Below are 25036 nucleotides of genomic sequence, written 5' to 3'. Positions count from 1 at the left end.
TTGGCAATATGATACACATGCATGCTGACTTCTGCTTTTTGCACTATAGCCTCTCCTCTATGAAAACTTTTGGGTGCCAAATTTTGAGCAGTTATGTAGTCCATATATCAATTGCACGTTCTTTGGTATTTTTAATCTTTCTATGTATAGAAAGAGTGTTCTTTAAGCTTCAGAAGCTATATAGTTAAATTTTAGACCCAGGCCTACTAATGGATGAAATGATCCCCCAAAAGAGCAGTGAAAGCAGCCAACCAGAGAAACCTTGCCTCAATATCACATCATCCTATAGACTGTCTTGTCATGTGTGACGAATTGAGTGGTGGCTAAGTGGGAATGCCAGTGGCTGGAAGTGGGTAACAAGAATCTGCGTCCAGTCAAGCTGACTATTCGCCACATGGCACATATCCTTTCCGACTCTTCTGAGGGCAAAGTGATCCTCACTTGCCTCTGTATCGGTCACTGCCCAATGATACATACATAGCTTTTGTGGCAAGAAGACCCACTGGGATCCAGTGTTCTTATGTAGCGTAACACTCATGATGGACTTTGTTTTAACACCCGTATGTGTTGTATGCTGATAAGAGGGAAGCTTTTGGTCTGTTGAGGGACTTAATGTCCATTTTAGGTGATCATAAACCATCGGCACAATAATTGTTGGATGTTTTGTGTGGTGTCAGGATTCCTGCCCAGTTTACTGTGAAACCCCTATTTTATCGTGCTGTCCAGGCTTAAAAAAATGCAAAACTGAGGAAAATGTTAAAAGCCCGCAAAATACTGGAAAAAACACATGTAATTGGCATACGTGGTTAAAAATCGCAATCCTCTCCAATGCTTTGTATAAAATCTGTCTAAGTGAAGGAAATTACCCAGTGCAATGTTTATACGATAATGTGTGGTAATGAATTTCATGAGTTCTTAAAAAATCACAGATGTGTCTTAAAAAATCACATACATGTAACAGCAAGGGAAAACTTGTCATAGAATTGGAATTGGTATCTGGGTACAAGGTAATCCAGCTATTTTCCATCATGCTATGACTAAAAGTTATATGTTTGGAACACACATTCTTTAGAGATCATCCTTTGTACTTACCCAGAAAAAAAGCAAAAATTGATGAACATGTTGAATTAAACCAAAAACCTCATAGCAGCTGTGTGATTAAATAGTAAGCATAAATGCAGACATCTGCTTCATGACAAACTTTGTCACCATTTCTGTTATTGTTTAATGCTTTTCATATGAGCCACACTTCATATGCTCACCTTCATTAAAGTGTTATTTTAGGCCCGATGAGAGAAAAAGAGAGGCGTGAAAAAATGAGTTTACTTCCGCAAGTGACATTAAAAGCTTATTAGAAGTCGGCTTGGTGAATTTCTGCACACTATGTAAAATGTAAATTTGAAAGAAAGTTCATGTGCTTCAGTTTCGATTCAGGACCTCTATCACTGCTGCCAATCTTTACCGTCTACAGTGTGTTTGGTGCTAAGTACATACATGAGTAGTTAGTGTATGTAGTTGTTGCAACTGTATAATGTTTGATTTGAACAGGAAAGTCTTCAAAATATGCTATCGCAAAACTCTTGTTCTATTTCCATGTGAAATATCTGCCATAGTGCATCATCTGGATGAAAAGTACTGTTTCAGCACTCCACAAAATGCTTTCACCTCTGCCTGCACTCCCATCATTGAAGGGCTGTTCTCCCTTTCCACACATCCCATAGGCGTGCTCATTTTACATGTGGTAGTGTGGTGTGATGGCTGCACTGGCTATCGGGTAACTTAACAAGTCGCTAGTCAAAAAGAGTTCACTAGCTGGAAATGGGTGATGTTTTCTCGATTGCGACTGAGCATATGCTTTGAGACTCGATGTTTGAATTTAAAAGGTTGATGATTGATATTGTTGCTGAATACAGTACATCGGGAATACATTCAAAAGGATGAGGCAATTACGAGTGGCACAAGAAAAGGTGATGGCTGGGCCCCTTCATCATGTATTGGCTTGGTCTGGAACACATCGCGTTGACTGTCTTGTTTTTCCATTACTGCTGCTACCTGGCAGTAGTAGTACCATAATTGCGCAGTGAAGCTAAATGTTGCAAGTTGCGTTGGCAATCGTTCGTGGATTACATCAGCATTTCCTCTCTCACGTGCCCCCTCTCCACAATGGCCTAAAAAATTCCCTTAACTCTGCCACCACCTGTGGTGGGAACCATCTGTCTTTTGTCACTTATAACTTGTTCAGCTACATTGAATGTCAATAGGAAGAAAATGGGACATAGTCAAGCCAGACATCGAGTAATAACTAAGAATCAAGGTAAACCTTACTAGGAAGAAATGTAAAATCAGGGAATTTTTAGCATTGATCACAAGGGTTTTTCACAGGGGCTATGCATGTATAGTGTAGAATTGCGAAAAATGTAATATGGAGGTTCCACTGTAATTGGATGGAGGTTTTAATGTGATTTTTAGTGGGTGGCTCATCTTTTTAGTTCTGTGATCAACCTGCCCTATTACTGATTTTTCCCTGTTTTATTTATTCTTTTGACATGTGACAATGGTATGACTAGATCTGGTAGCCCTTGTATGTGGCATTTTCTATTGCTGTGGCAATCGTTATATGGCCTTCAGTTACTGTTTCAGCAAGAATACACTTCATTCACTACTATCATGATCTTGTGAAAGAGCACTGATGATAAAGCTGTTTAGCGCCCAACAATTTTAAATCTTTCCATCCATTCAAGCTTCAGAAGAAGTATACTTTAATTTGTGGGGACGTAACCCTGTGGAGTCACCTTGAATGAACCTCTCTGGACCTGCAGTTAATTCACTCTGATCAATGTTTGTGACAGTATGCTTTGTATCTTGTAGGACTATAAAACATATTTGACTATAAAACATATTTTGATTCCAAGTACTGTACTTACTACAAATTTTTTGATTTGTGCCTGCTTATGGCTGAAAAAACAGCACTCGAAGGTATTACTTTTCATGCGCAGTGTATATGCTCGAATGTGACAGTGGGTAAACAGAAAGTAAAATTACCTTTTATGTCAATAAAATACAAGTGTAATTATGAAGAAATAAATTTCCAAGGAATAAGCTCTAATGAAACAAATATAAATCCATGCCTACTTACAGATGAAATTACTCCGGAAAGGTTTTTTTAAATTTATTCCTGAAGAAATTTCAGTCATCTTCATTTAGGACATTTTTGGAATTATTGTTGAATATGCTGCCAAGACACTGTTAGACCAAGGTTTTAAATCTTGCACTGTCTGGAAAGAATGTCTTTTAAGCTTCAGGATCTATATAGTCAAATTTTAGACCCATGTGTACTTAGGGTTGAAATGACCCCCCCCCCCCCCCCCCCCAAAAGGTTTTATAAATTTATTACTGATTTCTTTTTTCTTCATTGTTATTGAAAACAATATTGAAAATACTGCCAAAATGTTTTTACACCATTGTTGAAGGAATATATTTGCCTTTGAACGGTAAGTTCCTTTTTCATTGCATAGTGGGTTAGCTTGCTTTTTGACAGTTTTGTGACTGAAGTAATTTGTGTTTTATGTCTTTTGTGAAGCAAACCAAGAAGTTGTGGTCGAGGTTGCACTGACTCTCATAAGTCTTCACCATTTTACTGTGTTGAAGTCAGCTTAAGCCAGTAAAAGAAATGTAATTGTTCGACAGAGAGCGTGTAAAACTTAAATCTCCACATCACGTTACAAGAGATGAGCAAATTTGTTCATACCATAATGCTCTGCTGGTGGTAAAATTTCAATCTCTGCAAAATACGTGCTCTAATCCATTTGGTAAGAAGAAATATAAATTTAGGATAGGTGTATATCCGGTTAGCATTGCTCATGTTGAAAAGTTGAAATTGTTGACTAATAGTTTTCAAGCCTGGCAGTACATTTCATCAGAGATATAGACAAGGACTTGCTCATAAGAAATTATAGCCCCAGGATGAGTAAGAATCAACATATAGGTGTTATATGGATGCAGTTGATGCCTGCTTCACAGTGAATGCTTCACTACCAACTCCTGAAGATTCGCCTTTAAAGCTTCAACAGATTAGCAAACGTGATGCAATGTATTAACATAAGGCAGAAAGTTCAGAAAGTACAGGGTGCAGTCACCAAGTATATAGCAGCAGCTGCTGACGAGGGAACACATATGGTAAAGCAATGCCAGAAATGTAAAGATATGGTTATTTTAATTAATGAACTAAAATTAAAGTATATCATTCAAGTCATTCTGGTAAAGTTCAAGTTTTGACCCTGGCTTCTGGCAGCTGGAGTATAGATGAAACAGAAAAGGTATTTAGTATTCCCGCAAGAGTGGTGAATCGGGGCATCTTGGCAGTACCTGCAAAATGGTATGGAAAAAGTCTCTCTGATCAAATCAAACATCAAGTTCTCAGCTGTGCCTGGCAAAAATGATTACATGTCAGTAACATTGGGTGGTGAAAAAGTTCATACACAGAAACACCCCCTACCTTGGTATTTGAAAGAAATGTTCATAGCCAGTTGTAAGCAACATGGCAGTGATGGGGCTTCTTGCAGTTTCGCCAATGCAGACCAAAATGGGATATTGCAGTTGGTGCTGATGCTGCACTCTGTGTGTGTGTGTGTGTGTGTGTGTGTGTGTTGTAAGAGGTCTGTTCAAAAAAATTCCTGAACTTTGTCCACAAAATTTTTCTGCTATTGCCTTTCACTTATTGTGCATGGTCTCCATGGAAATACTCTCCTCCACAATTGATACACCACTTCCAATGTTGTTTCCCCATCCAGAAGCAGTTTTGGTACGCCTCTTGCTGGATCGCGTGAAGTGCCATCTGCAAATTGTCTTTTATCCCGTCTACTGTTGCAAATCTTCATCCTTTCGATGAGGTTTTTAACTTTGGAACTAAAAAAAAAGGTGGCAGGGGGCTAGGTCTGGAGAATACAGAGGATGAGGCAACACAGTGATTTCAGTTTTTGTGCAATAGTTATACACCAACCAGGGATGAATGTATGGGTGTGTTCTTTAGATGCAAGAGCCATGAATTGTTTCACCACATTTCAGGCTGTTTACTTCTCACATTTTCTCGCAGGCGTCGCAACGCATCCCGATAGTACTATCACTTAACAGTTTGTCTCTGTGGCACAAATTCATAATGGTGAACTAATCCTTCAAAGTCAGAGGAAACTATCAGCATGGCTTTGATATTTGACCCGATCTGATGAGCTTTTTTTGGTCTTGGAGAATCTTTCCCAATCCATTGTAAAGACTGAAACTTGGTCTCAACATCATAACTGTAGACTGCGTTTCATCACCAGTCAACTATTTCTCTTAAGGAGCTTCTCATTCTCATTTGCATGATCCAAAAGCTCTTCAAAGATTGTGAGACAAAGGGGGGGGGGCACCAAATTCATATTATTGAGGAAAAAGACCTTGTTTCACAAAGCGCCTAGCATCCAGCGCACGTTGGTCTATCGATTACTCATATGATTTTGAACGCATCCCTGTTGGTTTTTGAACTCTTTTGATCAAATTCTAGATTGATTTCTGAATGAATCGTAAATTGATTTTTGAATGCGTGCGTACTGTACGCAATGTCTCTGCCAGGGGAATCCCCGTTGCATCTAGAAAAATACTTTCCTGCAGACAAAAGGGGACGGGTCGATATGAGCTGAGTGAATAAAGCTGAGAGGGTGAATGACAATCGCTGTAAACTGTTCCTGGTTGACTGGGTTTGCAAATCATCAGCGTTGTTATAATTACTAGCGAATTCCATCGATTCGGGCTACCAGAGTGGAAATTAACGACTAACAGGAATAACAGGCAACTAAGATTACGTGTTGTCTTCTCCGTGTATCCAAGAAAATGAAATTTTGGCAGAAAATTTTTGGCCAGACCGGTACACTACAGTCCCCGGCTAACAGCCGCTAAAGTTCTATTCTGGGAGTAGCGCGGAAAACGCGTTGTACGAGCTCTTAATAATGCATAACCGGAGAACAAATGGGGATAACTAAACCGGTGATTGTGGCAGGGTTAGTGAAGTTAACCAGAGAAAAATTTTGACACTGGCAGGAATAGTTACAGAATTAGTGATGACAAGATTGTTTGTTAGAATGAGGAAGGAGAACAAACAGAGACTGATTCCAAATTTATATAAAAATTACATACTACTACTTTTCGATCTCATGCTTCTGAAGCTAGAGAGTATGAATGAAATGTGAAATTATTTCCTAACATAAAACTTTTTGCTTGTAGTAGGCCTAATGGGCTTTTGATATTGGTGCTTCCTGAATTATATTCTGTCGTGTTATAAAAATGACCATTTGTGCCAAAACAAGTCTCGTTTATTTGGTGTGTGTAACAACTGCTGCAATATTAGGCAGGCCTATTTCGTTTTATCTAGCAGACAGTGACAAAATACACGTAATCAGATCGAGAAACCACACCAGTCTTGGGTACTATTTGTATTAACAGCTTTTCTGATATTAGACAACGACATTTCGTTTTTTCATGTTGCAAAACTTTGACGAACTTTGATGGCGTAATAGATTCTTTCCCAGAAAGGAAAGTATGCCATATAAAGCTGCGGCAAGATTAGAGACGAAAAAAATGCTAGGACTTAAGGATTGAAGAAATGTGTACTGTCTTGCTTGTCTCTTGTCTTTGCTCATTTTATGTATCCTATATATAATTTTATGTCACACAGAACAGCAAGTTATTAGCTAATAGGCAGTTAAGACTGCAAATTTTGTGAAGAGTTCTTGTTCTGCTGGTCACAAATAATCCCACCCAGTATTAACTGCGAAGGTGTTTTTTTTTAAAAAAAGAGAGGTAAGATGTCAAACCGGTCGACTGGGATCGGGAGAGGCATGACAGGGCATTTTAATTTCCACTGTCCTCAATACAGGTTTGATGACATCCATTACAAAGTACTACATGTTTGAATTCCACAGAGCGAAATACAGTGACGTGCCGTAGAAGAATGCTGTATGAAGAGGCGTGGCATTGCACTTAGACACGCTTAAGACCAAATAACGTGTCTTACGTTGCCTCGATGATATATGTTTTATGTATCAGACACTTCAGAAAGATGTGCGCTACAATATTAAGATATTTTTTAAAAGTCGATTTTTGTAAATTTTTGGCGTCCTACCTCAAACCCTCGAGGGATGGGGAGTGCCACTATCTAATATTGGCCCGGTTCGGAAATATCGTAGATCCGGACGTGGTGCACAGAGCAGTCTGAGTTCTATTGGGGAGGTGGTAGTCTCTACGTGACCCATGTTTACGTTAAGTGATTTTGCTGTTTCCTCTTCGTTTATTGCTCTCACGTCAAACAAAAACAAAACAGATTTCTGTGGTCGGGAGCTATCAAGTGAATTAAAATACATACTCATAATTACGGAAGGCTAAAATAAGTTATTAGTTTCAGATTATGTTTTGTTTATACCTTTTATGACAGTCAAGCATTAATCGCCTTGCAGAACAATGAAGTTATCTTTGTTGGTTTGTTAAAGAAATTTGACTTTAATTAATTTTTTCTGCTGAGGCAGTCAATTTATTTGAAACGAAGTGTTTAATTCGACACTATTGCCTAGTTTCAACTGTTCGCCACATTTCAAGTGCACGTTTTCATCGTCTAGCAAGTACGGCATTATGCCATAATAAAGAACCAATTATGAGATAATACAGTACTGATACATCTGAATCTGGACATACGAATGTGCACTTTAAGCCGAATTATGCATTTTAGTAGGGTTCACAAAATTCCCATGCTCTTGGAGTATCCTCTAATGCAGGGCTTCCCAACCTTTTCAGCTGGCGAACCGGTTCTTCAGTCGAAAATCCATGGCGGACCCCTAGTCAGTCAAGAGCACAGCAACTTTAAATTTCAGAGCGAAACCCATGGGAATTGAAAACTTCTTAATGCAAGTGCCATATTCCCAATGCCCCCCCCCCCTCCCCTCCCCCCGAAGTATCAATAGTCTTTGGTTTAGAGGTGAATGAAAACAACATGAAATTAACGATCCAATTTGAGTTCCCACTTTATCTAGATACTTACTAGTGGATTCACTCCCTTTGTTCAACACACTATAGCCTGATTAAAATTACATGGTAATTGAAATTTCACATGATGGAGCTGTCTTCCTCCAAGTGCAATCAACGTCACATCCAAACTGTTTGCTGTTGACAAGCTGCCGCTTATGGTCTGTTCACTTCCACTATTTGGCTACTGTTGTGTAAGGAGCATGCATATTTCGTAACAGTGGTGTGTGTGTGTGTGTGTGTGTGTGTGTGTGTGTGTGTGTGTGTGTGTGTGTGTGTATGTGTGTGTGTGTGTGTGTGTGTGTGTGTTTTCATGAAATCCGAAGAAAAATGTTCAAATGTATGTAAAGTCTTCCTTTGGTCGTCCTTCCTCCTCATTCATTTCATCTGGAAACTTTCCTTGTTGTGAAGGCGATAGAGAAACTGCACTCTGCTTCAATGATCCTGACTTCATCCACCGATCCATGTTAGACGTAATAAACTGATCAAAAATCGACGTATGAAATATGTAGTGCACTGACAAAGCAAGTTTAACATTTAATGATGCCTGGGGCCGCATACATGCCAGCGAGCACTGTGACTGGTCGACAAAGCTCGCTCTGCGCATGTGTAAAAGGTTTCAGTGCATCTAGCGTCGTGAGCCGGCGCACAAACGACCCCCGTATTGTTGCGAAACAGTCGATCAGAGAAGCCGCATGGAACCGCAAAGGCTGCTTGGGGATACGACCTGAAGTAAAAGTACACACGTTTTTCACACGAAAAAAAAGTAGTTACGAATTTGATTTCCACATTTTTATTCAATAATTTTACTCATAATTTTACACGATTTGGTGAAAGGTGGCCGCGGACCCCCTAGAAAGAGCCGGCGGACCCCTAACTGGTCCGCGGACGACAGGTTGGGAAGGCCTGCTCTAACGTCTTGTTTCTTTTATGACATAATGTAAGATCTTTCAATGTTTTACACATACGAACCTAGGGGCTTCCTGCGTCATCGTAGCTGCTCAAGCACGGCGACGTTTGTCATCTGGTGTAACTGCTGAAACGAATATAACGTCGCGGGAAAATATTCCGAATGCTTGTTTGAAAAGCGTTACTTTCAAGTAAAGTAAATTTCCTTTTACACAAGACGAACTCTGTGCGCAAATGTCCGATGAATTTCTTAAAACAGAGCGTTTTGACTCTCATTCAAAATTCAAATATTTGAGAACGACCATTTAGAATATTTTCGAGCCCAGAAGGTCAGACATTTATGTCGTTGTTAAAAATCTTACTGGCACATTTCTGTGATGCATCTTGAAGTGAAACACGCTCAAAAAAGATCAACATTACGTGTGAAAGCCTAGCTTCTCTTGCAGCTTAATAATCTTAGAGGCCAATATTATAGAGTACGTGAAAGCTTTTCTTTTCTTTTAGCAACACTATATATATTAATTTATACCATTACCTTTCCCGATTTCTTTGTTCGCGCTGCTTAACAGTGATGTTGCTATTGGCTGACTACATCACGTGTCCTATGCTCTGAATATCCGCTGTCATCGACTGGCGAGATCGCTTGACATGACCTACAACCGGCTTACAAAAGAGCATTGCAATCTCGATTTCAATTCTACGGAAAGTAACATGCGGTGTTTGGTGGAATTAGAATTTATACTTTCGTAATACGAAATATGCAGTGTACATGTTGCTGCACATCAGACATCTTTCCAAAACGTGTTTTTCCCCCGGAGTTTAGTTTTCTAAAGTGCCGGGAAATTCTACGCCGGTTTAAGACCACAACCACTGAAAGGATTGATAAGTTTTACAGTTCCGAGGAAAAGTATACTGTTACTTAACAAGGAAAAAGTGTATTTTCATCTGGGAGAAAGTGTATTTTTAACCGGGAAATCCGGGAAAAATCCGTAAATTTTTTTCGTCGTCCACGTATACACCCTGTGAGGGCTCTGCTGTCCAGTAAAAGAATTTTAACAGTTTATGTCTCCATAAAAAGGATTTGGTTTCTCTGCTGAGTGGAATTTCTTTGCAATCAGCCATGGAAAATCTCCTTGTGATGGAACTGAAGGAATAGTTAGAGATACTGGCTGCTCATACTAGTTTGCAGAGGCCTTTAGATAACCAGATTTTGGCACCTCTTGAACTGTTTCAGTTCTGCACTGATATTTTAGTCATAATTAAAAAAAAAATAGTTACACAGAAAGAAATTGAGCAAATTCAGTTTGACCAGGAAAGATTTGTTAAAGGCCACACAGTTGTGACTGAAGGAAATCACCTGTTGATCCCCATTGGTTTAAACAGGATCAGAGTTAGCAGAGTTTCCAATGACGCTGCAGCAGTCACAGTTAAAACAATTGACAAAATCCAGCTTTTTCAACAACAGTGTTAAAACCCGAGCAGTATGTTAGTTGCATGTATGGCAATGCTTGGTGAGTGTGAAATGTATGTAAACAGGGTGGTGATTCTTATGGAAAACATTGAATTCTCGGGGAATTACATTTTACTTGCAAAAATCAGGGAGATCAGAGGCAGCTTCAGGAATTTCATAAAATCTTGGGGAATTCTGCATTTTTAACCTAGCATTAAAATTGAATTTTATTGTGTTCTATAAATCACAAATTTTAAAATGCTTAATATTTCATTAAATGTGTTAATTATATACATATTATTCCACATAAAGTATTGATGTTTAAAAACTGTGGTTAAACTCCTGCTTATGGCTGGTATATAATTCAGCTGAGAGGAAAGAAAAGTAATTATTGTGGTATGCTGCCACCCTCTCCTCACCATTAATTTCTCGGGAGCTTAATGACACCATCTTCCTCTTCATACCTAGAATGCTCAGGAGTTTTTTTCCCCAAGTTTGAGTAGCCATCCTGGTAAATTCCATTGAGGGGAGGAGAACCTTGGTCAGCTTTATGCATCCCTGTGCTCTCCCCCATTTCTTCTCCCTACTAAAGATATTTTCTGGGTTCCAAAGCAGCATATATTTAAAATCATGAAAGCACCGTAAAGAAGCTCAGGAAGACAATATATTTACTCAGAATCTGAACAAGACAGTATTGGCAGTTATTATTCCAGTTGCACAGTGCGTGTAAAAGTTGTAACTTTCTGGATTTTAATTTGGTTTATTGCTTGAAGTTTATTTATAAATAACTACCTTTGTATTTTTGACATTTGTTTCCACTGATTTTAGTTTCTGTTTGCTCTTCAATATCACATATACATGGTGTACGAAAAGTAACAACTTCAAGTACTGTTTTCCATACATAAGCAGGCAGAGTTCAAAAATGAAACTATATAGCTTCTGAAGCTTAAAAGAATATTCTTTGTAGATACAGCAACATAAAAAATATTAAAGAACATACGATTACGATATGGGCAACCAAAACTACATGATTTTTGCCAGTGAAAATGCTTACACCAAATTTGCAGGTGGATGTATTTCGATAGAGGAGGACAGAGGCTATTTACAAAAAGCACATGGCAGAGTGGATGTGTGTCATACTATAAATTCTAGCCTGAATTTGAAGGAGTGCAACTGTCACCAGATAGTTGCACCAGATGTATTTAACTGTCTGTTTAGCACAAACAGTTGTTTTAAGTGCGCAAAAGCATGGACTTGGAAGATAAAAGTATCTTTCATAAAATATAGCCAAAGTTGGCAACTTGAACATGAGTGTAGGTGGTGCAAACTTGGGATCCCTACCTATGACAGGCTGTAGAAATGGAACGGAACGAGATATCGAGATAAAGCTTTGGACATATCGATCCAAGACAATTTTGAAGTTACTGAAAAAATTTCACTGGATTTGCGAATGGTTGACTGTGACCACTTCTGAAACTAGTCCTCTTTAATGGAGTATCCCAGCAAGTGTGTTTCCTTACCTCAGGTTGAATGAGTGGGAAATGCTGCCTCTCTGAAATACTTACCTTGTATAGAAATTCCATTTGTTTTGCCTCCATGTATTACTCTAAGCCATTCTCACGTGGGACATGTATCCCATTGTGAAGTGCACTAGACATTGGTCTGTCATGGTTGCTGCATGCTCTGCAATGACCTGCTACAGATCACAGGAAGAGCTCCTCATCATGATTTGTGATCTCGGCTCTCTCCAGTGGCAGTCTGGGCATCTGCTGGGTAAATCGCACATCTCTTTACGAAAATGGATGAGCATAAAATAGCTGTGTTAACTCTGTTAGTGATTGTCAACAAAAGTGGAGGAAGTAGCAACTACAATGCTGGACTTGTTCATGGCTTGAACAGCAAATAATGCTGTAAATCAGTGTGCCATACATACCAGAAGAAGTTATTTGTTAGCTCAGTTGAATTTTTCTGATTTTCAGTATTCAGTTGAATATATTTGTAGTGTCTTGTCAGCTTGTACATGCATGATATCCATATTGTTACAATCACACTGGCTTCACCATATAGATTTCAAGACTGAGATTAGTTTCATAACTCCATTTGAATGGAAGAGATCTTTTTCTCCCAAAGTTGCTCACCATAATTAAAAATCATATTTACTGACATGATACAAATATTAAGCAGTCCATAAAACCAAAAGACAGGTAAATATATGTTACATGAAGTTTCATTAAAGCAAAAACTTCCAGTGTGTAACTTTTTTGCTTGCAGTTATGTTCAGATTTCTGGCTACTGGGGAAATGTTCCAGTCGCTGGTCTTTGCAACAAGAATTGCAGCAGCAAATGTGTTTGCTTATATTAAAAAAAAAAATAGACTGCTACAGGTTGTACTTCTATGAAATTAATAGGAAAGAGCCAGAATCTTTAAGAGAAAGGAAAGTGATTTTGTGTGTGTGTGTGTGTGTGTGTGTGTGTGTGTGTGTGTGTGCAGAAGTGGTGGACGCAAATAAGCAACCTTGAGCTTCACTGCCCATAACGCTGTCAACTTAGCTATGTCCTCAACGTGGCTTCCTGGCCACCAATAATGGGCTGTCTAAAGACTGTATCTACAAGTTTCCGTATTTGATATTTTAACTGTAACAAATTTTATCAAAACGACACGCTTTTGAGAGATCATCATTGCGCTGTAGCATTGATCGGTTTACTATCATAACACACAACTTACAATCATAAAAACATCAAATACAGGAGGCCATAATATGCCGATATGTAGTTTACTGTTACGAAAATAACAAATTGTGATGAAAATGATAAAATTGAGTGTTTTCAAGAGATCGTCACTTTGGTGATGTTTTGAAACAGCTTATATTGTGAAACAGCTATATATATACTCCGTTCATCATAAGAATAAACCTTATGTAAACATTACACCATGTATGCTTCTGCGTTTGCTTGAGTCTCATTGGATTTTGTTTCATTTGGAGTGGAAACCAAGCTGTGTCCGGTACAGTCAAGTACGATCATAGGGATACGCTCTATGCTGTGTTACACGCACATAGACTGAGCGATTACGCTGGACAACAGCTTTACTGGTGCATTAAACTTTGACAGCGCTGGCCAGCCAGTGGTCCAACTAAACTGCAGTGGTGTGAGGAGTTGCAATTCGGATGTAAAAGGAGACGATCAAAGAAACAATTTAGCTTTGAATGTCATTTTTAAACAGAGTGAAACAATAATTGTCAAAATTTCAGCACTACCGCGTGGTTCTTAGGTGGCCAAACGGAAAACATGAAATGCTCTTGTGCTCCAACGAAGGTATTAATTACACATTTGTGTGCTGTGCTCGATGCTGTGAAAATGATTGCTTTTTGTTTCTACGAGACTCATCTACATCTGTGGTATAAAACAACGGACATAGTTCAAATAAAGGGTATATTTGGTTTTTCATTTTTGCCTTACAAAATTAAATGGTTATGTTTTCTTAATTTAAGCAACCTTTATTAACAGTCTTTCGTAAAATATCGATAATTAAGAACGTATATTTGAAATGAAAACAAGAATTTCGCATGCAGTATGTAATTAGAAACAAGATGATGTCCATTATTCATATAAAAATGATGACGAATTATACAATTACGAGATGTAGGTATTTCAAATTGAACAAGAAAAAAATAATGATGTAGGTGAAACTTGAACCAGCAAATTAAGAACTGGTATGACCTATCTCTCTACTACACTACAGATTCCACTATAAATGAACTGTGAGCTTAGGTCTCGACTGTATATGATACAGTCCCTCGGAAAATTTGAAAGCTGAGTACCTCTGTAAATTTACAAAAAAACATTAAGAACAACATATTTCCTGGCACTTATTAACTGTGTTCCATACGCATGTTTCAGTATGGAAGTGTAAGCAGCCTCAGCCATTTTCATATTGCGTATTAACGGCATGACAATCGGAGTACAACAGTGGATAGGCTGTGACTGTACACAATTTTTGAAATAAAAGCTACATAACTAAAACGTGATTAGGAAATACGTTGATGGCTGTTAATACATTCCTGGAAATTGAAATAAGAACACCGTGAATTCATTGTCCCAGGAAGGGGAAACTTTATTGATACACTCCTGGGGTCAGATACATCACATGATCACACTGACAGAACCACAGGCACATAGACACAGGCAACAGAGCATGCACAATGTCGGCACTAGTACAGTGTATATCCACCTTTCGCAGCAGTGCAGGCTGCTATTCTCCCATGGAGACGATCGTAGAGATGCTGGATGTAGTCCTGTGGAACGGCTTGCCATGCCATTTCCACCTGGCGCCTCAGTTGGACCAGCGTTCGTGCTGGACGTGCAGACCGCGTGAGACGACGCTTCATCCAGTCCCAAACATGCTCAATGGGGGACAGATCCGGAGATCTTGCTGGCCAGGGTAGTTGACTTACACCTTCTAGAGCACGTTGGGTGGCACGGGATACATGCGGACGTGCATTGTCCTGTTGGAACAGCAAGTTCCCTTGCCGATCTAGGAATGGTAGAACGATGGGTTCGATGACGGTTTGGATGTACCGTGCACTATTCAGTGTCCCCTCGACGATCACCAGTGGTGTACGGCCAGTGTAGGAGATCGCTCCCCACACCATGATGCCGGGTGTTGGCCCTGTGTGCCTCGGTCGTATGCAGTCCTGATTGTGGCGCTCACCTGCACGGCGCCAAACACGCATACGACCATCATTGGCACCAAGGCAGAAGCGACTCTCATCGCTGAAGACGACACGTCTCCATTCGTCCCTCCATTCACGCCTGTCGCGACACCACTGGAGGCGGGCTGCACGATGTTGGGGCGTGAGCGGAAGACGGCCTAACGGTGTGCGGGACCGTAGCCCAGCTTCATGGAGACGGTTGCGAATGGTCCTCGCCGATACCCCAGGAGCAACAGTGTCCCTAATTTGCTGGGAAGTGGCGGTGCGGTCCCCTACGGCACTGCGTAGGATCCTACGGTCTTGGCGTGCATCCGTGCGTCGCTGCGGTCCGGTCCCAGGTCGACGGGCACGTGCACCTTCCGCCGACCACTGGCGACAACATCGATGTACTGTGGAGACCTCATGCCCCACGTGTTGAGCAATTCGGCGGTACGTCCACCCGGCCTCCCGCATGCCCACTATACGCCCTCGCTCAAAGTCCGTCAACTGCACATACGGTTCACGTCCACGCTGTCGCGGCATGCTACCAGTGTTAAAGACTGCGATGGAGCTCCGTATGCCACGGCAAACTGGCTGACACTGACGGCAGCGGTGCACAAATGCTGCGCAGCTAGCGCCATTCGACGGCCAACACCGCGGTTCCTGGTGTGTCCGCTGTGCCGTGCGTGTGATCATTGCTTGTACAGCCCTCTCGCAGTGTCCGGAGCAAGTATGGTGGGTCTGACACACCGGTGTCAATGTGTTCTTTTTTCCATTTCCAGGAGTGTATATTTGAATATCTTAAAGTGTCTTTAAGTAGAACCTACTTCGAAGAGCGTAACAACACCAGTGTAGGGGTGCTACGGCTTCTGACCAGTTACCGCGTTCGTGTACATCAGGTTTATTTGTATGATAAACAGAGTATAGTGTATTCTGTGACAAAGAAGACCTACCAACTCTGTAGTTAACTCAATACAATATGGCGACTCCTCAGATCTGCTTGTCATGTAAAATGATCATCTCATTGGTGACATTGCTTTCCACTATGCTAAAATCTGACATGCCACGTTCTTCATTTGCACTCATGTCATGCGAGAGGACGGCTTTACTGTTGTCTACCCTCAGATCATCTTGTGCTATTTTTCACAAGTTTTTCTCCTTTCTTTTTACCTCCCATTTTCTAAATATATGCGCTGTTTCCCACTAAGGATATGTGTTTATCATTCTCAAATTTTTGTCCATTCTGCCAGTTTTTTGTTGATCAATCCGGTATTTGATTTGTTGTTTTGCAATAGTTGTGTATAATTGTATGTTTGTCCATCATGCTTACTCTGCTTTTCAGTAACCACGAAGCATGGTACTCAGTGGTTTCGACACATACTTGCAATTGAGAAGATAGCAGCTCGATTCCCTCAGTGACCACCGAAATTTAGATTTTCTTTGGCTTCCATAAATTACTTAAGGCAAATGTTTGATATATTTGAAAAGCACATAGTTGGTTTCCTTTATCAGTGTGCACTTGTGGTCCATCTCTAATAAACTCATCATTGACAGATGTTGTTGTTGTGGTCTTCAGTCCTGAGACTGGTTTGATGCAGCTCTCCATGCTACTCTATCCTGTGCAAGCTTTTTCATCTCCCAGTACCTACTGCAACCTACATCCTTCTGAATCTGCTTAGTGTATTCATCTCTTGGTCTCCCTCTACGATTTTTACCCTCCACGCTGCCCTCCAATACTAAATTGGTGATCCCTTGATGCCTCAGAACATGTCCTACCAACCGATCCCTTCTTCTGGTCAAGTTGTGCCACAAACTTCTCTTCTCCCCAATCCTATTCAATACTTCCTCATTAGTTATGTGATCTACCCATCTAATCTTCAGCATTCTTCTGTAGCACCACATTTCGAAAGCTTCTATTCTCTTCTTGTCCAAACTATTTATCGTCCATGTTTCACTTCCATACATGGCTACACTCCATACAAATACTTTCAGAAATGACTTCCTGACACTTAAATCAATACTGGATGTTAACAAATTTCTCTTCTTCAGAAACGCTTTCCTTGCCATTGCCAGCCTACATTTTATATCCTCTCTACTTCGACCATCATCAGTTATTTTGCTCCCCAAATAGCAAAACTCCTTTACTACTTTAAGTGCCTCATTTCCTAATCTAATTCCCTCAGCATCACCCGACTTAATTAGACTACATTCCATTATCCTCATTTTGCTTTTGTTGATGTTCATCTTATATCCTCCTTTCAAGACACTGTCCATTCCATTCAACTGCTCTTCCAAGTCCTTTGCTGTCTCTGACAGAATTACAATGTCATCGGTGAACCTCAAAGTTTTTATTTCTTCTCCATGAATTTTAATACCTAATCCGAATTTTTCTTTTGTTTCCTTTACTGCTTGCTCAATATACAGATTGAACAACATCGGGGAGAGGCTACAACCCTGTCTTACTCCCTTCCCAACCACTGCTTCCCTTTCATGTCCCTCGACTCTTATAACTGCCATCTGGTTTCTGTACAAATTGTAAATAGCCTTTCGCTCCCTGTATTTTACCCCTGCCACCTTTAGAATTTGAAAGAGAGTATTCCAGTCAACATTGTCAAAAGCTTTCTCTAAGTTTACAAATGCTAGAAACGTAGGTTTGCCTTTCCTTAATCTTTCTTCTAAGATAAGTTGTAAGGTGAGTATTGCCTCACGTGTTCCAGTGTTTCTACGGAATCCAAACTGATCTTCCCCGAGGTTGGCTTCTACTAGTTTTTCCATTCGTCTGTAAAGAATTCGTGTTAGTATTTTGCAACTGTGACTTATTAAGCTGATAGTTCGGTAATTTTCACATCTGTCAACACCTGCTTTCTTTGGGATTGGAATTATTATATTCTTCTTGAAGTCTGAGGGTATTTCACCTGTTTCATACATCTTGCTCACCAGGTGGTAGAGTTTTGTCAGGACTGGCTCTCCCACGGCCGTCAGTAGTTCCAATGGAATATTGTCTACTCCGGGGGCCTTGTTTCGACTCAGGTCTTTCAGTGCTCTGTCAAACTCTTCACGCAGTATCGTATCTCCCATTTCATCTTCATCTACATCCTCTTCCATTTCCATAATATTGTCCTCAAGTACATCGCCCTTGTATAGACCCTCTATATACTCCTTCCACCTTTCTGCTTTCCCTTCTTTGCTTAGAACTGGGTTTCCATCTGAGCTCTTGATATTCATACAAGTCGTTCTCTTATCTCCAAAGGTCTCTTTAATTTTCCTGTAGGCGGTATCTATCTTACCCCTAGTGAGATAGGCCTCTACATCCTTACATTTGTCCTCTAGCCATCCCTGCTTAGCCATTTTGCACTTCCTGTCGATCTCATTTTTGAGACGTTTGTATTCCTTTTTGCCTGTTTCACTTACTGCATTTTTATATTTTCTCCTTTCATCAATTAAATTCAATATTTCTTCTGTTACCCAAGGATTTCTACTAACCCTCGTCTTTTTACCTACTTGATCCTCTGCTGCCTTCACTACTTCATCCCTCAAAGCTACCCATTCTTCTTCTACTGTATTTATTTCCCCCATTCCTGTCAATTGCTCCCTTATGCTCTCCCTGAATCTCTGTACAACCTCTGGTTCTTTTAGTTTATCCAGGTCCCATCTCCTTAAATTCCCACCTTTTTGCAGTTTCTTCAGTTTTAATCTACAGGTCATAACCAATAGATTGTGGTCAGAGTCCACATCTGCCCCTGGAAATGTCTTACAATTTAAAACCTGGTTCCTAAATCTCTGTCTTACCATTATATAATCTATCTGATACCTTTTAGTATCTCCAGGGTTCTTCCATGTATACAACCTTCTTTCATGATTCTTAAACCAAGTGTTAGTTATGATTATGTTGTGCTCTGTGCAAAATTCTACCAGGCGGCTTCCTCTTTCATTTCTGTCCCCCAATCCATATTCACCTTCTATGTTTCCTTCTCTCCCTTTTCCTACACTCGAATTCCAGTCACCCATGACTATTAAATTTTCGTCTCCCTTCACAATCTGAATGATTTCTTTTATTTCATCATACATTTCTTCAATTTCTTCGTCATCTGCAGAGCTAGTTGGCATATAAACTTGTACTACAGTAGTAGGTGTGGGCTTTGTATCTCTCTTGGCCACAATAATGCGTTCACTATGCTGTTTGTAGTAGCTTACCCGCATTCCTATTTTCCTATTCATTATTAAACCTACTCCTGCATTACCCCTATTTGATTTTGTGTTTATAATCCTGTAGTCACCTGACCAGAAGTCTTGTTCCTCCTGCCACCGAACTTCACTAATTCCCACTATATCTAACTTCAACCTATCCATTTCCCTTTTTAAATTTTCTAACCTACCTGCCCAATTAAGGGATCTGACATTCCACGCTCCGATTCGTAGAACGCCAGTATTCTTTCTCCTGATAACGACATCCTCTTGAGTAGTCCCCGCCCGGAGATCCGAATGGGGGACTATTTTACCTCCGGAATATTTTACCCAAGAGGACGCCATCATCATGTAATCATACAGTAAAGCTGCATGCCCTCGGGACAAATTACGGCTGTAGTTTCCCCTTGCTTTCAGCCGTTCACAGTACCAGCACAGCAAGGCCGTTTTGGTTATTGTTACAAGGCCAGATCAGTCAATCATCCAGACTGTTGCCCTTGCAACTACTGAAAAGGCTGCTGCCCCTCTTCAGGAACCACACGTTTGTCTGGCCTCTCAACAGATACCCCTCCGTTGTGGTTGCATCTACGGTACGGCTATCTGTATCGCTGAGGCACGCAAGCCTCCCCACCAACGGCAAGGTCCATGGTTCATGGGGGGGCATTGACAGATATTAAAGCTTAATTTTCCTTCTGGAATTGAGTGTGATTTTGCAGTGCCCAATTTTATTAAGATTGTTTGCAGTTTCCTTAAATCACTCCAGGAGAATTCTGGGATTATTCTTTCATAAGTTGGCCATTAAATTTCATGCCTCATCCTTGTCCTGTCCAGGCTGTTCTTCACCCGTGATAAACACGACATGAAGATGATGTTACACCTTGAAATTCCTTCAGGATTCTCTTAATACGAACATTTCTTAGTTGTGTAAAAATTCCTCATTTCTTTTTTATATACTAGATTTTAACTTTATGGAAGATCGTCTAACATCTTCTGTAATAAGTAATCATAGAATAATTTTTCAAACAAAATTAGAAACAATGATGTATACCGTTTATGTCTTAAGGCAGGATCAAAGGGAGCTTCCTCTCTTCCATGTGACTATGTCCTTACAAATATATTGGACATGTCTGCTATTGAAAGCACTGCCGTATTATGCACGAGCTGTAAAGCAAAAGAAAAAGCTGTAGCTCGTTGCTCAGATTGTGCCCACTTCCTTTGCCCTAACTGCAACACAGCACATCAGGTAAGTAGGTTCATTGATTTACGTCAAATATCATTAACTGGTAGTTTAATTAATAATTTACTATATTGTTGCATTGCTTAATGTTACAGTTTATGCGCTGCTTTGAAAATCATCAGGTAGTACCATTTGAGGATTTACGAAGCTCAAGAGAAGTTGTCCCCATACACAAACCAATATTTTGTGACACTCATCCAGCTGAAAGTCTGAAGTTCTATTGTTTTAAGTGTCAGGTAAGCTTTATGTACAGTATTACCACTTAATTTTATGGTATAATGCTTGCTGGAAAATATGGAATGTTTGACAGAGGATACTGTCCATGTGAGTTCTCTTGTGTAGTGTGCACATTAGCTGTGACACACCATTTAATTATGTATATCTGGGACGAGGGGTGGTTACAGTTATAAAACTATGAACAACAAGAAGTGTTCTTTAAAATGCACAATAATCCCCAACACAGATGAATAGTCATATTTGATGATGATGATGATGATGATGATGATGATCATCATCATCATCAAATAACATTACAGTGCGTGCCTATAAAAAATTTGTAATTTTTGTTTACAGTAATCGTTAAACAGACTGCGTAGTATATACAAAATGCATTGGTGGCGGCTTCACAGTTTTCCAATGTATAAATCTGTGAAGATGACTTGCAAATTAGGGTTTGGTGTCCTCCTTTTAGCAAAATCTCAAGTTCATTTTACATTACATTTATGGTTTAATGTGACTTCCAGTGTCTCAAGATCTCTTGTGAAACCTTTTCCAAAATTAGGGGTAATTTTTTTAGTTGTGATGCACATCTTTGTTATTCATTAGGGGATTGTGTCTAGTCAGAATGGTGTAAAAATTTCATCTTCCACAAATCCTCAGAATTAATAATAAGAGTATGAGAAAATATGAACAAGGTGATCATGTCGCAGAGGCAGTTACGAACTTCATTAACATTGTGTGATAATGTGCCACCATTTTGGACGTGTATAACATGTTTTTGTAGTATTTCATCAGTCTGCAATTTTGCATTTGCTTTTGCTTGTGGCACAAAAAAAATTTAAGTTTGCAGCTGTCTCAAATTTTTGCACATTGCCACTACTCCAAAGTTTGGTAGTTATGTGTGTTTACTTTGCTGTTTAAGTGCAATAGTGTTTAATCGAATAAATTCAGTGTCCTGATTTCTGATGTACTCTTGACATAATTATTTTCAGGTTTCCAGTTGATTTACTCATTTCTGTGTTGCTCAAGAAAATCATTCATGTGTACTGTAAACTCATATTGTACCATAAAATTGCTTGTCTTCGTCCAGCTGGTTTAAGATATTAGCACAGAACTTTTTGTGAGTCCATTTTTCTGTGTGTCTTCATTCTTGATGTATTGTCAATGTTACTTTGACATGTGCAGACATTTTTGCAGTAAAAGTCTAACAGTTACAAGCAGAGTACCCAGTTCAAGAACGTTACACGGAGTTACTTTTGCAGAAGTGTTAAAACATTTTTGCCCTTATTACTCTCTTGTGTTGGATTAACACTTCCGTATGCTCAACAGAACACCTTTGCCACTTGTAAGTGGAAGGTGCATAAGTTCTGTATTGGAATGAAAATTCCCTTTTAGGATGCTCATACATCCAGTTTTTTTTTCGCTTCACGTTCTGGACCATTGAAAAGTGGCACGAGTCACTTCGAGTCAGCTCTTTATGTGCTTTATTAAAGACTAACACAAGAACCAGATACACGAGTGCACAATAAATTTATATACCATTGCAAGTTGTAAAACATTCATCGTGGCATATTGCGTGGCTCAACAGTTTTATATAAATTTTTTGATTGCTTGGTAAAGTCAATATCAATGAACACAGGTGCTTACTGTTGCTGATTCCAATGTCTTTGCTTTTTATAGATGCCTATATGTAACAATTGCATGGTGAGTGACCACAAAGCACCAGAACATCATTATGAGTGCCTAGCAGATGCAGAGGAGCAGCAGAAGGACGAATTAAAAAGTCTCATGGCAGAGAGCAAGTCAAAAATAGAGTTCTGTGAAAGTGCTTCAAACCATTTAGAAAGTGCTTTAGGTGAACTGCAGATACAGCATGATAATGCCAAAGATCTGATTCATGAAACATTTCATAGTTATAAGGCTGTGCTTGAGAAGTGCAGGGACAAAGCTTTAGAGGATTTGACTAAGATACATAAATCAAAAGAGTTGAAAATAATGGATACATATAACAGGTAAGGTTTGCATTATATTTGTATATGTTGTAAAGTAATATATGTCTTTGCTACTCAGACTGGTAATTTACGCCTTTGATGACAAAATTTTCTTTAAAACTAATGTTGAACACAAGGTACTAAAGTCTGGGCTTTTTGACAATATGAGTGTTACTAGCAGCCCCTGAATGAAGTCTATTCTGAACATTCGGAAAACTTCCAGTTATTAAAGGTGTTTTAATGCTTGAGTAAAGAAATGGGTGATAGTAAGTTTATTGTCCTTGGCTAACCAAGTATGTCTTTTGAATTCATCAAGATGGGTCTAAAGTAAGTGCTGTGGCCTGGTTAATTGTTGTAATACAGAATTAATGATTACAAAGCAACAAGTTGATTTTTGTCATTTTTTTGTTCTTCTGTGTTTTTAAATGCTTCTGTGATAGTGCTGTAAAGAGAATTAATTGTAAATACTCAATGGAGGCAGTATCATTTTTTTTTTCCCAAAATGAAGTGGCATTAGGGATTCTACCACTCACGTATAGCTGACTGATATGTGGCACATAGAAACTCACAAAAGACAACAGTATTAACAGTAGCTGGCTGAACCCTTGCCCTTTCTATAGTAGAAGTACACACATTCACACACTTAACTACATATACCCAAATGTGCACAAGTATGGCTGCTGCAAGGCTTACTGTCGATTATCAGTAGTGTCGGCGGATAGAAGTGTACTGCCCCCCCCCCCCCCCCCCCTCTCTCTCTCTCTCTCTCTCTCTCTCTCTCTCTCTCTCTCTCTCTCTCTCTCTCTATCCATCTTTCGTGTCCCCCCCCCCCCCCCCCCCTGCCTTGGGTGTCCTTCTCTAACTCCTCCTCACCTCCATCCTAGTCAGTCGGTGACCGCAGGTGTGTGTGTGTGTGTGTGTGTGTACTTCTGAAAGAGAAAGGCCAAAAGCTTGAAAGCTAGTGTTAATGCTGTTCTCTGTTGTGTGTTTCTGTGCACCCACGCATCTGTCAGTTGTAGGTGAGTGGTTGCTTTTTCTTTGTCATTTACCCACACAGAATGATAAAAAAGCTGCCGTTAATAATACTTAAAATGTTCACTCGTAGAGGACTGTTTTTAATGACGGTGCATTAAGTGAATTTCCCATTACTATTATGATGCCATCCAAATAAAAAAAATTGGAAATAGGTGTAAGGAAACTAGTAAGTGCTGGCTCCAGATTGGTGAGGATCATCATCCTGTTATGGTTGCCTCAGGTACTTTCAGAAACAGCATTATGTCAAACTAGGGGACAAAATGCAAACTGTACCCAGAACTTTGGCAAGGCTTTTACTAATCAAAGAGCAATATGTATTTTTAATTTAAAGTTAATGGTATTCCCTAAGAATAATCAGATGATTATCCTTCCTCTTCGCAAAATTGTGTCCTCATTTTTGGAACTATATCCAGTTACTGAGGCTCTGTGTCTTGAAACATTATTTCTCAATCTGTTCTGTATTTTTAGTTTTTGAAGAGATGCTGTTAAGAGTTCCTCAGGAACGTGGCTCAGTATTCTGTTGCAAGCTACCTTTTCAAAAAGTTGTGAGAATGCAGGAGGCAGGTGTGTCTGTAATTGTAGATGATTTGGTTCTCTCAGCTTTTATAAATTGGTCGGGCTACTGCATACATCATTTTTTTGGAAAAGCACATTTATTCACTGACAGACTACAAAAATAACTCTAGAGGGGTGCTATCAAATTAGCACAAAATTTAATAATCATGAAAGTTTAAGCTTTTCAGTGGCCTAATAGTTCTTGTAATTTCTTTGAGAATTGTTTTGGCAAAACTGATGTTTGATGGTAGACTAATAAGTGCCTGTCTAAGTTTGATGGGCCTGCTTTTGGTGGTACGTTTCTTTTCCCTGTTTTCAATTTACTGGTAGGCAGAATTCATTGATTTTAATGTCCAAATATTGGAATTCAACACCTGTTGCACTGCTATTTTTCATTGCTACTGGCTGTTGTTGACACTGCTGTGTCCAGCAGCAAGGTCTTATAACTGCCATAAATGATTTTGTTAGGGTTGAATTAAGTGGTGCTATGGTCTCTAGTGTTGTAAGAACTCTCTCTCTCTCTCTCTCTCTCTCTCTCTCTCTCTCTCTCTCTCTCTCTCTCTCTCACACACACACACACACACACACACACACACACACACACACACACACACACAGACACACACACACACACCCAATGAATTGTGCAGCTGCTGAATTAGGACTTCAGGATTCAGTCTGTAATGAATAGTCAGCTGTGTTAAGGCACCCAGCTTCT

The 25036-nt window shown here is 39.7% G+C and overlaps 1 protein-coding gene across 1 annotated transcript in view; it reads left to right on the top strand.

Annotated features, from left to right (window-relative positions):
- Positions 1-25036, top strand: part of LOC126412226 (B-box type zinc finger protein ncl-1-like) — a 161881-nt gene that overhangs the window by 40169 nt on the left and 96676 nt on the right. The window contains exons 4-6 of the mRNA XM_050081715.1: positions 20345-20524; positions 20614-20754; positions 22418-22749. Coding sequence (XP_049937672.1) covers positions 20345-20524; positions 20614-20754; positions 22418-22749 — 653 coding nt within the window. The remainder of the gene's footprint in view (positions 1-20344; positions 20525-20613; positions 20755-22417; positions 22750-25036) is intronic.

This window comes from Schistocerca serialis, chromosome 7 (genome assembly GCF_023864345.2).
Source record: "Schistocerca serialis cubense isolate TAMUIC-IGC-003099 chromosome 7, iqSchSeri2.2, whole genome shotgun sequence".
Classification (NCBI taxonomy): domain Eukaryota; kingdom Metazoa; phylum Arthropoda; class Insecta; order Orthoptera; family Acrididae; genus Schistocerca; species Schistocerca serialis.
The sequence above is the reverse complement of the archived record's forward strand: the minus strand, read 5'-3'. Positions and strand labels throughout refer to the sequence as shown.